Source organism: Coregonus clupeaformis, chromosome 25, assembly GCF_020615455.1.
Source record: "Coregonus clupeaformis isolate EN_2021a chromosome 25, ASM2061545v1, whole genome shotgun sequence".
NCBI classification, from domain to species: Eukaryota; Metazoa; Chordata; class Actinopteri; order Salmoniformes; family Salmonidae; genus Coregonus; species Coregonus clupeaformis.
The window spans coordinates 31,034,598-31,051,194 of NC_059216.1; the positions used below are offsets into that span (position 1 = coordinate 31,034,598).

The window sequence follows — 16,597 nt, forward strand, 5'->3', positions numbered from 1 at the left end:
AATGTGCAAATAGTTGTAGTACGAATAGTAGGGGAAGATAAATAAACAGATAAATATTGGTGGTATTTACAATGTTGTTTGTGCTCCACTGGTTGCCCTTTTTTCATGGCAAACATACACAAATCTTGCTGCTGTGATTGCATACTGCGGTATTTTGCCTAACAGATAGGGGAGTATATCAATGTTTGATTTGTTTTCAAATTCTTTTGGATCTGTGGGAAATGTGTCTCTAATGAGGTCATACATTTGGCAGGAAGTTAGGAAGTGCAGCTCAGTTTCCAACTCATTTTGTGGGAAGTGTGCACATAGCCTGTCTGCTCTTGAGAGCCAGGTCTGCCTACGGCTGCCTCTCAATAGCAAGGCTATGCTCACTGAGTCTGTACATAGTCAAGGATTTTCTTAATTTTGGGTCAGTCACAGTGGTCAGGTATTCTGCCACTGTGTACTCTCTGTTTAGGGCCAGATGCCCTTCCTTTATGTTCCTCCACAAGGCAGGTACCTGAGATGAAAAGCCCATTGATTGTCTCTCTCCTGTACCCTGGCCTGCACCCCACTCCCACTCCCCACCCACCCTCCATAGGAATAGAGCTGGGGGGATGAAAGCCTTCTTCTTGGGGCAAATGCAAATCCCCCTGTCCCCCCGCTGCTAGGCTCTTCTACCCACACAGCTGCCTCTCCTTTCAGCCTACTGACTTCAGGAGAGGAGCACTGTGCGGCCGAGGGGACTTTCCACGAGACCCCCTCTGCAAACCAGGCCCCGCAGTGTGTGTGGCGGCTCGGGAGAGAGGGACTCAGTGCCCCCTGACAAAGGTCGCAACCTCTGACTTTCAATTAGCGTTACTCTCATTGTGCTCTCTGTGTTGTGAAGGTAGGGCTTGGGTCGAGGCCGAGGTTGGCTTGGGGGTTGGCTGCCCCTCTTTACAACACAATGACTCAATCAACAGCACATACAGTTTCCCTGTTCAGTGACGTAAACAAGTGAAGAGAAAAGGATTGGTTAAAAGAGCCATTGAAGTCTTCTGATTGACTTAATCTGTCTTGAGGGGAAAGGAAGTTTGATGGGGTTCTCCTTTTACACCAGGGGTAACCTACCCCCCCAACTCCACTCCTAACTCCCCTGATCCCCTCTGAGCTAAACCTCCATGATGGATACCTAGTGGGGCCAAAAGAGAATGAGCTCCACTTTGTCTTTAGGACAGATGAACTGACCCTAAGGTGTCTGCCAAAGGGTGCTGGTCAAAGGTAGTGCACTATATAGGGAATAGGGTGCCATTTGGGACGTACCGTCTATTAACATCCAGATAGATGAAGTAATGAGTGAATATTCCAGAAGTACACCAGAAGCCATGTTAAGTCTGCATGAAGCTTCTCTTCTCGGGTGGTGATGTCGGGTTAGGTGTATTTTATGATGAACGATGTGTTGCCATGGTGAATGTACAGTAGTTCCAGTATGGAGGTGTGAAGTGTGGAGGGATATTGAAGCAAGGCTGTCCTGGCTTGGCCTTGTATCCTTACTCTAAATGCTGCAGCCAACAGTGGAAGACTGTAGTGGATCTCAATGAGACTAGCCTAGATAACTGAAGGTTGAATGAATAACTAAATAAGTCTGCTACAACACATACAGTATGGATACTAGGTTTGTCTTTCCCCTACTGTATTCACCTTTAAGTCTTATTCCCAGCACTGCTACACTGCCTTAGTCCTGTTCTCTCTTTCAGACAGAGTCCCCAGTCTGCTGGTGTCAAGAGCTGGCCTAGGGGCGGCAAATAGCCTAGCGGTTAAGAACGTTGGGCCAGTAAGTGAAAGGTTGTTGGGTTCGAATCCCTGAGCCGACTATGTGAAAATTCTGCCGATGTGCCCTTGAGCAAGGCACTTAACCCTAATTGCTCCTGTAAGTCGCTCTGGATAAGAGCGTCTGCTAAATGACTCAAATGTCAATGTAGCTCCACTGCATTGTTACATTATACCACATTTAGCTTTTAGAGGCTTTTGTAGGTGAGAAAGATTGGTGGATTTCTTTTTAATTGGGGAGATAGTTAGGGGTATTACCATCAGAAAGATGGTTTCGTATATTCAGTACAATCTACAGTACTCCCTCTACTCTGTCTAGGAGTCATTTACTGACTGACTTTCTTCACTCAATTGCACCTGCATGGCTGGACTCTCCTCCAGTTGTCTCTCTGCTTGTTTTGAGCCATTTCCATCCATACAGATAAATATACTTAGATTTTCCTCTCTTCCCTATGAAGAACAGTGGTAGCCTAGCGGTAATTGTTCCTCCTGGGCTCCAGGCTGTTGTCGGTGGAGAGTAAAGGTGTGTGTTGTATGTTGTTGTCGGTGGATATGAGAGGGAGAGGTGTGTTTTCCACATGACAGCCGTGCCTGTAGGCTAGGTCAGGGGTTCACTGGTTTCCATGGCTTTGACTTGCCTTCCAGCCGCACCACAGAGCCAGCTGTTGTCAGTTGTAGCCTTTTTTTACCCCTCAACGCTGAAATATCAGGCAGGGAAAACAAGAATGATAGCCTCCTCTCTGAAAAGATCCACTGTTTGTACTTCTTATACCCTATGTGGGGTTGTGGTTATCTATCTCCACATTTAAGAAATGCCAGCTTTTCAGAACAGACTGGAGTGACACATTTACTTTCACTAGGCTATACATTTTGATCCAGTTTGTTAAACGTTGTGATAGTGGAAACCTTCCCATTCTCACTGGTGTGGTTCACACCCATGGCAGACGTCTTTGAGGACTGGAATTTTAATCAAATGTAAATACTAAAGTGCGTGCACAAACTCTTTGTCATTCCTTCCCCTATGTATTTATTGAGCTCAGATATTCATGCCAAAAAAAACATTCCAACGCTTCCAAAATGAATCCATGAGGTTAGTTCATTTTATTGTTCAGTTTATATTCGAGGGCTCTCATTTAACAATGTCCATCATCGGTTCCAAGAACTATTAAACTGAAACATCAAACGAGAAGGAACTTTCCAGAAGCATCTACCTCCAGGAATGGACTGCTAAGAGGCTCTTACCTCAGTGTCCCACACCCTCTGCAGTTAGTCAGTCAGTCTTGGGAGGCTCAGTCAGGCAAGGGGAGGAAGGGGATTGTGAGTTGGTGAGAGCGTAGTCTGTCAGCTCTGGATCTCTGAGAGGAGGGTGGAGAACAACCTTTTAAGTGTTTGCAGGTGTCCTTCGAGAGAAGAAGAACACAGCCTTTCTCCTTTCTGGTGTGTGCGTGCGTCGTTCACGATCTAGCTATCTAGCTTCCTTGCAGCCCGTCCATTCAGCCAGACTTGACTCAGACTCTCTTTTATTCTGGTGCTCTTCCTAAAGCCTTCCTGTCCTGGGTCTCTCTCTCTGTGTGTGTGAATGTTTCCTCCCTATGGGCCAGGGTCAAAAGTACTGCACTATATAGGGAATAGGGTGCCATTTGGGATGCAGACCAAGGGTTGACCTTTGACCTCACTGCACCTGGTCCACATATCGTCTCAGGTCACCATTCCGCTTATGTTATCACACCTGTTGTGTATCAAGCATTCATTTTTCAAGGTGTCATTGATGGAAACAACTCAAAATATTTCAAGCTGTGATGACAGATATGGGTCAGTCAAAGGCATCACCTGATCTGTTGTTCAGAAAAAGCTGCTTGACCATTTGGCTGTTGTTGTTCTAGTTGTGTTGAAGAAGAAAGACGAGCAAAGTGCAAACGTCACAGAATTCTCCTTCTATTCACCTGTGGTTGAAAAGGAAGAGACAGCTAAATGTTACGCTGACAGCAACATGAAACAGAGCAAGAATTCTTCAACAGCCAGCACCTGTCGTAGACCTGCTAGCGTCAGATCAATGGAAGAATCCATCACAGGAATTCATATTTGCTATGTTGATAGTGTCACTGTCACCCTTCTGAAAGCCTATAAATACAAGGGCTCTCCGCTGACATTTCTGGTCGGAAGTCAGGGGGCTTTGCGGTCTTTCGTCACTTGGGGGACTACCCATTTAACAACTTTGATATGTCAGTTAGCAGAATTCATACGAATTTTGACAATATGTATTACATGGACTTCAAAGATGTCCTTGAGTTGCTAAGTGGATGTGAGGAGGGTACATACATGGCAGCACATGGGGAGGGAATTTACTGCTTTCTCTTCATCTCGGTCTCTCCTGCATCTCTATCTCCATTTTTCTCTCTCTCTCTCTTTCATCCACGATGGGGCATTTCCTGTCCTGGGCCATTTTTCATATCAGCAGATAGTAGGCTACCAGGCCTGCTACTGCTACAGGAAGCACTGAGCAGACACAGGCAGCCTTTGACAGAAAGTATGATAAATAGCCCATTTCCAAGATAGCCTGTGCATCCCAAATGGCACCCTATTCCCTTTATAGTGCACTACTTTTGACCAGGTTCCATAGGGTTCTGCTCAATAGTAGTGCACTATATAGGGAACAGGGTGCCATTTGGGACGCATCCAGCTACTTCTTTGTCTCGGCTCATTCACAAAGAGGATGTCCTCTCTCTTATCTTCCATTAATAGTTTAGAGGGGATAAGGAAACAGAGCATGTTACAAAGCAGAGAGGGCCTGGAGAAACTAAACTCGTCTAGCATAAGACCATGAAAAACCAGGTACTAGCAGCATCAATAAAATATGGTGCTTTTAGTCAGTTTCACTGCTGGAACGAGCACCACAAGAGCACCCCAACAATAGGCTTTAATGGAACTGTGTTATCTGACACCACATCAGGCTCTGTGTGTTTTTAAGACAAAAGGGTAAAACAAATAAATGAACTGAATCATGAATTTTTTATTTCTTGGTAGTTTTGCTCAAGGTCAAGAGAGAGCCGAAGCCTAATATCCACTATTAGCATGTTTTATATCTGCACACACACACTCACTAGCTGTGGCTGGTGTGTTTTAGCCTCTCATTCTATTCTTCTTCCTGGTGTGTGACGGCTATCTCCCTGTTGACTAGTGGAGAGATGCATACAGACATATTGCTATTAACTTGCCATTGCCGCTCTTAGTCAATGCCTCAAGGTTGTTGTGAATAGCCACTTCTATGAATGACATACACGTTGCTGTGTGGGCTCAAGAATAACCTTCAATACTAAAGATTGATGGAGGGGGGGATGGAGGGGTGGATGGAGGGAGGGACGGAGGGAGGGACGGAGGGGTGGATGGAGGGGTGGATGGAGGGGTGGACGGAGGGGTGGACGGAGGGGTGGATGGAGGGAGGGAGGGACGGAGGGGGGACAGTCCTTTCTTTTGTCCTTTACATTGGAACATTAAACATTTTGGTGTTCAGTTTGTCTATGGTTGCTTCTCAAATGACACCCTTTTTCCTATATAGTGCACTACTTTTTAGCATAATGCCATAGGGCTCTGGTAGTGCACTATGTAGGGAATAGAGTGCCATTTGTCTAGCTATTTGAGCAAAACTGCAATAGATGATCCAAACAAACCACTAAAATGTTTTCTCAGTTGAAATGTCACATGATCAACCACAGCTCTCAAGCATGAGAAAAGAAAACCTCAGCTAAACATATCTTATTTCTGGAAAGATGAGTTGAATCAACAACACTGGAATACCGGAGAGTAATATTTGTAGTGACATCTGATCAATCCTTCAACGCTCTCCAAACACTTTTTAATTGGAAAATAGGAGAGGGCTGTTGTAATCACAATCCAAATATTTTACCAATACCCAAATTCCCACGTGTTTTCTTGAGCTGAGAACACTAGAGCTGTTCTTTGCATAGCAAGGTCTGCCTTTCTGCCCTGTCTGTCTGTCTGCCCTGTCTGTCTGTCTGTCTGTCTGTCTGTCTGTCTGTCTGTCTGTCTGTCTGTCTGTCTGTCTGTCTGTCTGCCTGTCTGCCTGTCTGCCTGTCTGTCTGCCTGTCTGCCTGCCTGCCCCGCTCGCTGCTGCCTGCCTGCCGCCCGCCTGCCCGCCCGCCCCTCCCCCTTCTGCCTCCTGCCCGCCGCGCCGCCTGCCGTGTTTCCCGTGCTCGTCGCTTGCCTGCCTGCCGTCGCCCGCCCGCCCGCCCGCCGCGTCGCCTGCCCGCCTGCCTGCCTGCCCGCCCCTCCGCCTGCCCGCCCGCCTGCCTGCCCGCCTGCCTGCCTGCCCCCCGTTTGCCCCTGCCTCCTGCCTGCCTGCTCGCCGCCCGCGCCCCTCTTTGCTGCCGTCTGCCCGCCCGCTGTGCGCCCTGCTGCCCGCCCCGCCTGTGCCCCCCTCTGCCGTGCTGTGCCGCTGCCTGCTCCCGCTGTGCCGCTGCCCGCCGTGCTGCTCCGCCCCTCGCCCGCCTGCCTGTTCGTCCTGCCTCCCCGCCCGCCGCGCTGCTCCCCTTTCCCTGCCGCCCTCTGCCCGCCGCCTGCCCGCTCGCCGCCCCGCCCGCCTCCCGCCCGCCCGCCCGCCTGCCTGCCCGCCTGCCTGCCTGCCTGCCCGCCTGCCTGCCCGCCTGCCTGCCTGCCTGCTCGCCCGCCCTGCCCGCTGCTGCCTGCTGCCTCCTCCCCTCGCCTGCCTGTGCCTGCTGCCTGCCTGCCCGCCTGCCTGCCCGCCCCGCCTCGCCGCGCCTGCCCGCCTGCCTGCCCTGCCTGCTCCGTGCCTGTGCTCCGCGTCGCTGTGCTGCCCGCTGCCTGCTCCGTGCCCCCGCTGCCGCCGCCCGCCCGCCCCCCGCCGCCCGCTGCCTGCTGCCTGCCTGCCCCTCCTCTGCCCCCTGCTCTCTCTGCCTGCCTGCTGCCCGCCTGCCCGCCTGCCTGCCCTCGCCCGCCCGTGCCTGCCCGCCCGCCTGCCTGCCTGCCTGCCTGCCTGCCTGCCGCCTGCCTGCCGCTGCCCGCCTGCCCGCCGCCTCGTCCGCCGTTGCCGCCTGCCCGCTGCCCGCCTGCCTGCCTCCCCCCCCGCTGCCTGCTGCCTGCTTGCCGCTGCCGCTCGCCTGCCCTTCGCGTGTGCTGCCCCCCTGCCTGCCCGCCTGCCCGCCCGCCTGCCGTGCCCCCTGCTCTGCCCCCTCCTGCCTCCCTTCCTTCCCCTGCTGCGCCCCTCCTCCCCTCCCCCCGCCCCCGCTCCGCGCTCGCTCCCGCGTTGCCCGCCCTGCCTCCTGCGCCTTGCTCCTGCCTGCCTGCCTGCCTGCCCGCTCCTGCCTGCCCGCCCCCCGCCCGCCGCTGCCCGCTCCGCCTGCCCGCCCGCCCGCCTGCCCGCCTGCCTCGCCCGCCCGCCCGCCCGCCCGCCGCGCTGCCTGCCCGCCTGCCCGCCTGCCTGCTGCCTGCCCGCTGCGTGCCGTGCCTGCCTGCCCGCCGCTGCCCGCCCGCCTGCCCGCCGCTGCCTGCCTGCCCGCCCGCCTGCCCGCCGCCTGCCCGCCCGCCTGCCCGCCCGCCTCCTGCTGCCCGCCTCCTGCCTGCCCCTCCGTCTGCCCCTCCCTTGCTGCGCCGCCCGCCTGCCTGCCTGCCGCCCTCTGCCTGCCTGCCTGCCGCCGTGCTGCCTGCCTGCCTGCCCGCCTGCCTGCCTGCCGCCCGCCTGCCTGCCGCCCGCCTGCTGCCGCCCGCCTGCCTGCCTTCCCTCTGCTCCCTCGTCCCCCTGCCCCGCCTGCCCGTGCCCCCCTCCTCCCGTGCCTGCTCGCCCGCCTGTGCCCGCCGCCCGCCCCCGTGCCCCCTGCCCTTTCTCTCCTCTGCTCCGTCCTGCCCGCCCCCTTCCCGTGCTGTGTCCGCTGTCTGCCTGTCTGCCTGTCTGTCTGTCTGTCTGTCTGTCTGTATCCATGTGTCTGATTGTTTTGGCAGCGAAATTTGGATATTTCATGCAGCTGTGAGTATTTGTTAAGAATGCCCACATCCAAAGTAAAATCATCCCTTTTTGCTCCTCACACTTCAAACACTTGGCAGTGCTCTGGGAGCCACGAGAACACGGTGGGTCTCTGGAGAACCCAGCAGCAGAAAGGCCAGAGCTACGGTGTGTCCAAAATGGCACCTTATTCGCTATTTAGTGAAATGCTGGTCAAAAGTAGTGCACTATATAGGGAATAGGGTTCCATTTGAGACGCAGCCCAGAGTCAAGCAGCTGCAGGGGAGGGGAGGGACCCAGCCGGTCTCTCTGAGGAGGCAATGATACTCCAAAATATTACATCAATACCCATTTTCCTTTCAATTCACTCTCTCCACCAACTTTAAGAGTCCCCATTAAGATTTGAATAAGTGTATCATATATATTTTATTATATGCCGTTTATTGGTTCGTACCACCAACAACAAGGTCATTTGGGCCTTTTGTAGCTATGGGCTGTTTACTTGTGTTTTTGGCTTCAAAGTAGTTTTGTCCTCCAGTACTTCTAATTTTCCAACTCCCACTCTTCTTTTACCTACCCCGAGGTAGTGTAGGCCGTCTGTTGTGTTAGCGAGCCATGGGGCTCTCTCTCGCCCTCTGTCTCTCGCCCTGTCTCTTTTCTCTCCCCCTCTCTCCCTCGTGGAGGAAATGAAACCTGCCTGAACTTTGGCCCATCTACTCAGCATAGACGGACATCCTTGTGTTCGGGCCCTTCCAAATCTTTTTTTGCAAATACACAATCGATTTGAGAATCTAGGCCTTGGAGAGTTTTCGCCCCACGAGACCCACCATGTCTAAAAACAGTTTTGTCTTTCATATCGCCAGGCTGCTGTTCTTCCCCTGGCTGGCCTGCACGGTCGGACAAAGCATAGGTAGCTTCATTGAGAGCTGCCTGCATGATTCAGGCTGAAAACGTCTGTTACCATATTGATTGTTCTGCTTGACCTCTCTATCCATTTAAGGTCCACTCTAGGGACATATTGTGTTTAAACTTTAGCAAAGTAAGAACCTCATCAAATAAGAAAGGTATTTGGTAATGATTTCTTGGTATATTCTGTAATGTGAAATGAATTAGCCTATAGACCTATATTTCAGTTGGTTCAAGTAAGTCCACCAATATTAGTATTGCTCTTTCTCTTTTCAAACTATAAATACCCCATCCGACTGAGTGATAACCCTGAGAGCCACTGTGGCCTGCCCCTCCCATGTGAATTCCCAGCCCTGAGTTGCAGAACACAACCAATCTTTGTGTATCCATATGGCAGACGCTTGGCATAAGCAAACCTGTCAGCCTCAGTCAGCGCTGGAAACTGGGACCTCACTGTGATGTAGAGTGCCTCAAATGGAGCCCTATGAGCCCTGGTCAAAGGTATTGCACTATATTGGTGTTTGTCTCGCTACGAGCAACAGTTTATACTTATCTAGACTGTGAAAGACTAAATTCAATTCAATACAACTTTATTTGTCCCCTTTAGGGCCATATCAGTAGTAGGGTCATATCAGACTTTTCAGCAGTTTCCTCCTTACCCATCCAATACTTTTATCAATGTTAAAGGACTAGTTCACTATTTTACAACTTGATGTTAGATGATTCCTTACCCTGAAAGTTGTCTATGGACCAGAAGAAACTGTAATTCATAGTTCAGTTTTCTTTAAACAGCCATTACAAACTTTAGCAACCGCTAGCTAAAAATCGATGGAAGTGATGTGAGCATGTCCAAATCACCTGAAATCAACTCCATATTTGGTTTGATGTTACTTAAAGGTGATTTGGCCATAAAAAACAACAACATGCTCACTTCCATTGATTTTTAGCATGTGGTGGCTAAAGTTAGCTGAAGTTTGTAATGGCTGTTTATAGAAAACTGAACCATGCATTACAGTTTCTCCTGACCCATAGACTACTTTCAGGGTGATGAATCATCTAACATCAAGCTGTAAAATAGTGAGCTACTACTTTAATAGAGTCATGTCAACTAGTCATAAGTCAACTATAAGCACTCGAATGTCAAAGCCACCTCATAATGTACTGTATGTATTTAGCAGATGCAGGCTAACTGTGATGTGGCTGTATTTGATCTAAGTGGAGTTGCCATGTAAGAGAGCTCTTGGTTTGGAATATTTTCCTTAGATATCGTAATAACATGGGGTCCTTCTTATAATATAATAGTATATGCCATTTAGCAGACGCTTTTAACCAAAGTGACTTATTCATCCTCAAATACATTTTCTCATGGGTGGCCACAGTGGGAATCGACCCTCGATCCTGATGTTGGAAAATCGCCATGGTCTACCAACTGAGCCACACAATTCATACTTCACAAACCCAGACACTCATTGAACGGGTTAGTGGCAGACAGACTGAAAATCTTGTAAGTTCAAAAAGTATTTTTGAGCAACCTTTTAAAGAAACTAAGAAATCAACCTCTGCCTTGGCTCCGGTCCGTGCTGTCAGAGTGAGTCACCTAGCAGATAGGTCCTAGTTTCACCACAGGCTCAGCTGCCACTCTGCATTAGTGTTGCTTCACCCTGCTAGGCCTGAGCATCTCTCTGTGTACAAACACCACTGACCTTACCAAACACCGCTGGCTCCTACACAACACGTCTGTGTGTCTGTGTGTGTGTAGAAACACCACTTCCCACTACACTGCTGGTTCCTACACAACACACGGCTCATTCATCAGGTTAAGTGGCCCGCCACCAGCCATATTAGCACTTGTCTGACCCATTCACAGATGTATAAAGGAGTAGCTAGCGTAGTGGCTAGGCTAGGGCTGGTGGTAGAGCTGGTGGCTGGGGTTGTGTTGGGTTGGGTTGGGGCTGAGGCTGAGGCAGGGCTGGGGCTGAGCTAGGGCTGGTGGTTGGAGCTGGGGCTGGGCTGTACTGTGCTGGTCAGGTAGGCAGAAGACCGGGTGACTGATGTATTGAGTGATGTGTGTTTATGTTTCAGGGGAGCAGGCTCAGCAGGGCTCCAGAGTGGTGGCCATCCGGCTGCCCTTCACTGGCCCGGAGGAAGAAGAGGAGGAGGAGGAAGAGGTCTCTGTCAGTCTGGGGCTCAGCACCAGAGGAGGAGTAGGAGACACAGACTCATCAGGGAATGACATGTTCTAGTCCTGCTGACCTCCTTTAATCATTACTGAGACATTACATCGATGGTGAGACCACTAAAGCCTTCTTACCAGACCTGAACAGAGCTGAGCAGAGAGAGATAACATTCCATTTCTTGTGAAGATCTTCAGACAGTTGCTAATTATTTACCTCTGTAACCAATAACCATGTGTTTGGACCAATTTGCCTGTCAGATCATCAATGTATTGTATGTAGCAATAATCAATCATTTAGATTGCCTCTTTTTTATTTAAATTTTTTACCAATAAAGTTGATACTTTTTAATGTTTTAATAACAACTGTTATACCAACTGTTATCTGAACTTCATACTTAACCCTATGCAAATTAATTATTTTTCATTCAAATACAGATAACTCCAGGCATATCAGTTATGTGGTTGTTTTCATAGCTACATTGTGATATTCAGACAAGTCAGCCAGTCATTCAAATGTTTAGTTTAGTAATTTCCCAAGCCCATGTAAACAGTGTGATGTCATTGTCATGGTAATGCTACTACAGTACATTGCACTAGACTAGGAGATTGGCTTTTCCCCTCATTACACACCCTGCTGCCCCATAAGAAGATAGGATCTGCGTCCCAAATGGCACCCTATTCCCTACATAATGCACTACGTTTGACCAGGGCCCAAAAGGTAGTGGACTATGTAGGGAATAGTGAATTTGTGACTCAGGCCAGTATATCTGATGTTGGTGTGCTGTACGCAACACTAACAACGCCAGCCTAATGAGTATCCTGTTTCAATTCACCAAGTGTGCCAAGAGGAGAAACTATATGAACGTTCCACTCCCTCCTTGCCAAACCAAAGAGAAGAAGTCAATGGGTTAGAGTTGGGCCCCATTTCTTAAACAAAGTTCACCAAATTAAGGAGATGTTGAATCTGCTATAAACTGCTGCTCAATCTCTTTATGGGGCAGCCTGGAATCCAAACTGAATATCGCTCCATTTGACTAGTGTTTCACTTCACTGATAGACTGAATCAGTGAAGGGTTGTAGCTGAGCAGAGGAGCGGTATTAAATGTGGCTCCATGTCAGGCCATGCAGTAGTCATAAGTCACGATGATGACGAGAACGAGGAAATGAGATTAAAGGAAGGAGGGCAGATGATCTGGCATGACACTGACCAGGAAACTGCACCTCTATCTGGAACAGCTCTCTCTCTCATTCACTCTCTCCCCCTCACCCCATCTCTCTCCCTCCCTCTCTCTCTCTCTGCCTTGTATCTTCTTTGAAATTGTAAATAGTATTTTATGTAACTTGTCTTAAGATTGATTTCAGCTTTTCAACGGCAAATTCATCCTACATTGTTGGAGTAGTTTTTTGGATGGACATGGTCTGTTGAGAAATGCTTCCATTACAGAAAATCAGGTTTGTGTCCCAAATGGCACCCTATTCTGTTCATATAGCCTTATTTGCCCTTGTCAAAAGTAGTGTGCCATTTGGGATGCAGACAAGGTCTTCCAGTCCATCTGGGACCATGACACACATTCCTACCGAACAGTAAGACTTCCTACACTACAGTACGATGACCTCAGATATACAGGTAAAAGTCAGTAAATTAGAATATTTTGAAAAACTTGATTTATTTCAGTAATTGCATTCAAAAGGTGTAACTTGTACATTATATTTATTCATTGCACACAGACTGATGCATTCAAATGTTTATTTCATTTTAATTTTGATGATTTGAAGTGGCAACAAATGAAAATCAAAATTCCGTGTCACACAAAATTAGAATATTGTGTAAAGGGTTACATTTTGAAGACACCTGGTGCCACAAACTAATCAGCTGATTAACTCAAAACACCTGCCAAGGGCTTTAAATGGTCTCTCAGTCCAGTTCTGAAGCCTACACAAACATGGGGAAGACTTCAGATTTGACAGCTGTCCAAAAGGCGACCATCGACACATTGCACAAGGAGGGAAAGACACAAAAGGTTATTGCAGAAGAGGCTGGCTGTTCTCAGAGCTCTGTGTCCAAACACATTAATAGAGAGGCAAAGGGAAGGAAAAACTGTGGTCAGAAAAAGTGTACAAGCGATAGGGATCACGGCCCTAGTCAAGATTGAAAAAAACCCATTCAAAATGTGGGGGAGATTCACAAGGAGTGGACAGCTGCTGAGTCAGGGCTTCAAGATCCACCACCAAAGAACGCTTGAAAGACATGCGGTTTCCACCTCTGCATTACCCGTTGTCCAGCAATGGACCATAAACAGCAATGTCTCTCTCACTGGGCTTAAGGGAAAAAAAGAGCTGGACTGCTGCTGAGTGGTCTAAAGTCATGTTTTCTCGCAACGAAAGCAAATTTTGCATTTCCTTTGGAAATCGAGGTCCCAGAGTCTGGAGGAAGAAGAAGGCACAGGATCCACGGTGCCTGAAGTCTAGTGTAAAGTTTCCACCATCAGTGATGGTTTGGGGTGCCATGTCATCTGCTGGTGTCGGTCCACTCTGTTTCCTGAGATCCAGGGTCAACGCAGCCGTCTACCAGCAAGTTTTAGAGCACTTCTTGCTTCCTGCTGCTGACCTGCTCTATGGAGATGGAGATTTCAGGTTCCAACAGGACTTGGCGCCTGCACACAGCGCAAAATCTACCCGTGCCTGGTTTACGGACCATGGTATTTCTGTTCTAAATTGGCCAGCCAACTCCCTGACCTTAGCCCCATAGAAAATCTGTGGGGTATTGTGAAAAGGAAGATGCAGAATGCCAGACCCAACAACGCAGAAGAGTTGAAGGCCACTATCAGAGCAACCTGGGCTCTCATAACACCTGAGCAGTGCCAGAAACTCATCGACTCCATGCCACCCGCATTAATGCAGTAATTGAGGCAAAAGGAGCTCCAACCAAGTATTGAGTATTGTACATGCTCATATTTTTCATTTTCATACTTTTCAGTTGGCCAACATTTCTAAAAATCCCTTTTTTGTATTAGCCTTAAGTAATATTCTAATTTTGTGACACACGGAATTTTGGATTTTCATTTGTTGCCACTTCAAATCATCAAAATTAAATGAAATAAACATTTGAATGCATCAGTCTGTGTGCAATGAATAAATATAATGTACAAGTTACACCTTTTGAATGCAATTATTGAAATAAATCAAGTTTTTCAAAATATTCTAATTTACTGACTTTTACCTGTATGTAGTGTGTCACTAGCTGGGACTGCTAGTCCAGTGGAAAATATCAAACTTCAGCTAATCTCTGAGCTGGTCTTAAATGTCTGAGCTACAGCTAATCTCTGAGCTGGCGCAAAAACTGTAACTGTTTAGTAAAGACTAGACCAGAGGTTGAGGGCCAGAGGGGTGCAGAGAAGAGCAGTCAGCTCACATCGTCTCTCCCCACCCCCACCCCAGTGCCTCCAGCTTTCTCTCGCCCAGCCCAGCCCAGCTGTTTATCAAAGCCAGATGTGAGGGGCGGGAAGCAGAGAGAAATCGAGCGTGACATTGACCACTCTCCTCTCACATTCAGGCACCAGAATGCACTGCAGCGAGGGACAAGATGCCACTTATTTTTACCCACAACCCTACAGCAAACCCAGCCTGGTCCCAGATCTGTTGGCTCTGTCTCGCCAACTCCTTGGCATATGACATGACAATGACCATAGGAGTTGGCAAGACAGCACAAACAGATCTGGGACCAGGCGACAGTAAACTCCACTGTCGTCACTGTGGCATTTTAACACATCGGAGATGGCACCCTTTCAAAATTACATTGGGGCTTTTCAGCTGAGACACCCTTTGGACTCCAGAGAGAGGTCTGACATGATTTAGATGTTCGCTGGCAGTCCAAACATGGAGTTTTCTAACCCTGACATGAACCACAGGCACCCTATTCCATAGGGCCCTGGTCAAAAGTAGTGCACTATTTAGGGAATAGATTGCCATTTGGGAAACAGCCACTGACATCCTTATGGAGGAGATACTGTAGTTAGACTTGCACTTAAACAACTTTTCTTTTACCCCGCAGGAATTTCCATCTGTGGATATCAAAGAGGCTGTATATTTGGGAGGGCTTTGAGAGCATTTTATTCATATTCTATTTAAACCTCAGGAAGGATTCCGCTGTGAGTGTTAGTGTGTTAAATGGGCTGAAATTAAAGGTTCAATTTATGCAAAACATTAAGGATTCATACTTTGGGTGGGATAGGGAGGTTAGACCTTAGAGCAGAGGCTGTTTAGTTTGAAGATGTTGTAATGATGACTTGGAAAACCCTTAGTAGTGTCTACAAATGTTTATCCTCTTTCAAGATAAAGACGCTACCTGTTTGTGTGTGTGTGTGTTTGTTTGTGTGTGTTGTGTGGGCTGTTGTAGAACAGTACAACTGATTCTCAAGCATTGCTAATATCAATATATTTATAACATTTCATTTGGGTTACATGAATGAAAGAGTGCCTCATCTGAAAACGTTAACTCCGCTGCTGCTGCCTCTGAGCAGAGTAGATCACACAGCAGTTGTGACCTATAGGTTAAACCTATAGTTAAACCTATAGGTCATTTTAATCATGGTTTTTACAATGTTGATGTTAGTTGTTTGAGCGTATGTGTCTGAAAAGAATTCTGTCAACTCAAGTTGCATTCTAATGTCAGATTACATTGATGGAGACCATCCATTTTTTTAAATCTTTTTTTATCATATACAGCGTCACATTTCTAAGTTGTCAACTCATTCCAAAGGATCCCTCCCTGATGACTCTCAAAATGGCAATAAAGTCTGCATATCAAATGAGCTTTTTCCTTGAATTGATCATGTGGAAGGACTTGATGAATGAGTCCCAAGTGGGCTCTATGGGCTCTGGTCAAAAGCAGTGAACTACATAGGGGATAGGGTGTCATTTCGAACACAGACGCTGTAATTCTCTATCTATTCCCCTGCCTGCTCCAGTCAACGTCAACTCAGTGAGCCAGTTAGTTAAGATAATATACTAATGAGATTATTAATTATTTAGATCCTGAGGAGTTTGTTTGGACACAAGCAACAGCTTTAGTTTCCTTAAGGTGATGGGCTTCATTAGGTAGAATCCTGGGCTGTGTTCCATACAGCACACTGTTCCCTGCATAGTGCACTACTTTGGACCTGGCCCCTATCGGCCCTAGTCAAAAGCAGTGCACTACATAGGGAATAGGGTGGCATTTGGGACACATCCGTATTTGATTGGTGTATAGGAGTAGCCTTGTTATTAGGCCCTGCTGAGTTTTAATGGGGATAAACCCAGCAGGAGGGCCATAGTTACTGGACTGGATCCAGAACCGCATGGCTGGCAGGCTCGGCGTGAAGTCTGTTCTAGTCAGCCAAATCAGGCTCGCCGGTTGATGACACATGCAACTCTATACGCCAGTGACTGCATTGTTTTCTGTTTCCCTTGCTAGAAAACTGCATTCCAAAAAACTCATTACTTTACGGAATGTTTTCTCTCCCAATCTGAGCTTCATTATTAGGTGTTTGTGTGTGTGTCTGGCAGCTGTTAGATTCCTGTACATGAGGGATCAGAACATCACCCCTTCTCCTTTTCTAACCTGAGACACTGTTTGATGGATGGATAGGTTTAAGAATCCCGACCGCACCTATAGATACTGTAGCCAAAGGTGTTTTATAAATAACCCAAGATAGACCACAGCCTGTCATTTCCAACGGGAGCAAATTAATCACAGTGGGCAGAACAAGCAA

At 48.2% G+C, this 16,597-nt stretch overlaps 1 protein-coding gene across 2 annotated transcripts in view; it reads left to right on the top strand.

Annotated features, from left to right (window-relative positions):
* kiaa0586 (KIAA0586 ortholog) overlaps positions 1-12,467 on the top strand; it is a 107,839-nt gene extending 95,372 nt beyond the window's left edge. For both annotated transcript variants that reach the window (XM_041848094.2, XM_041848095.2), the window contains one exon: positions 10,754-12,467. In XM_041848094.2, coding sequence (XP_041704028.2) covers positions 10,754-10,914 — 161 coding nt within the window. In that variant the 3' untranslated portion in view covers positions 10,915-12,467. The remainder of the gene's footprint in view (positions 1-10,753) is intronic.
* Positions 12,468-16,597: the final 4,130 nt, after the last annotated feature.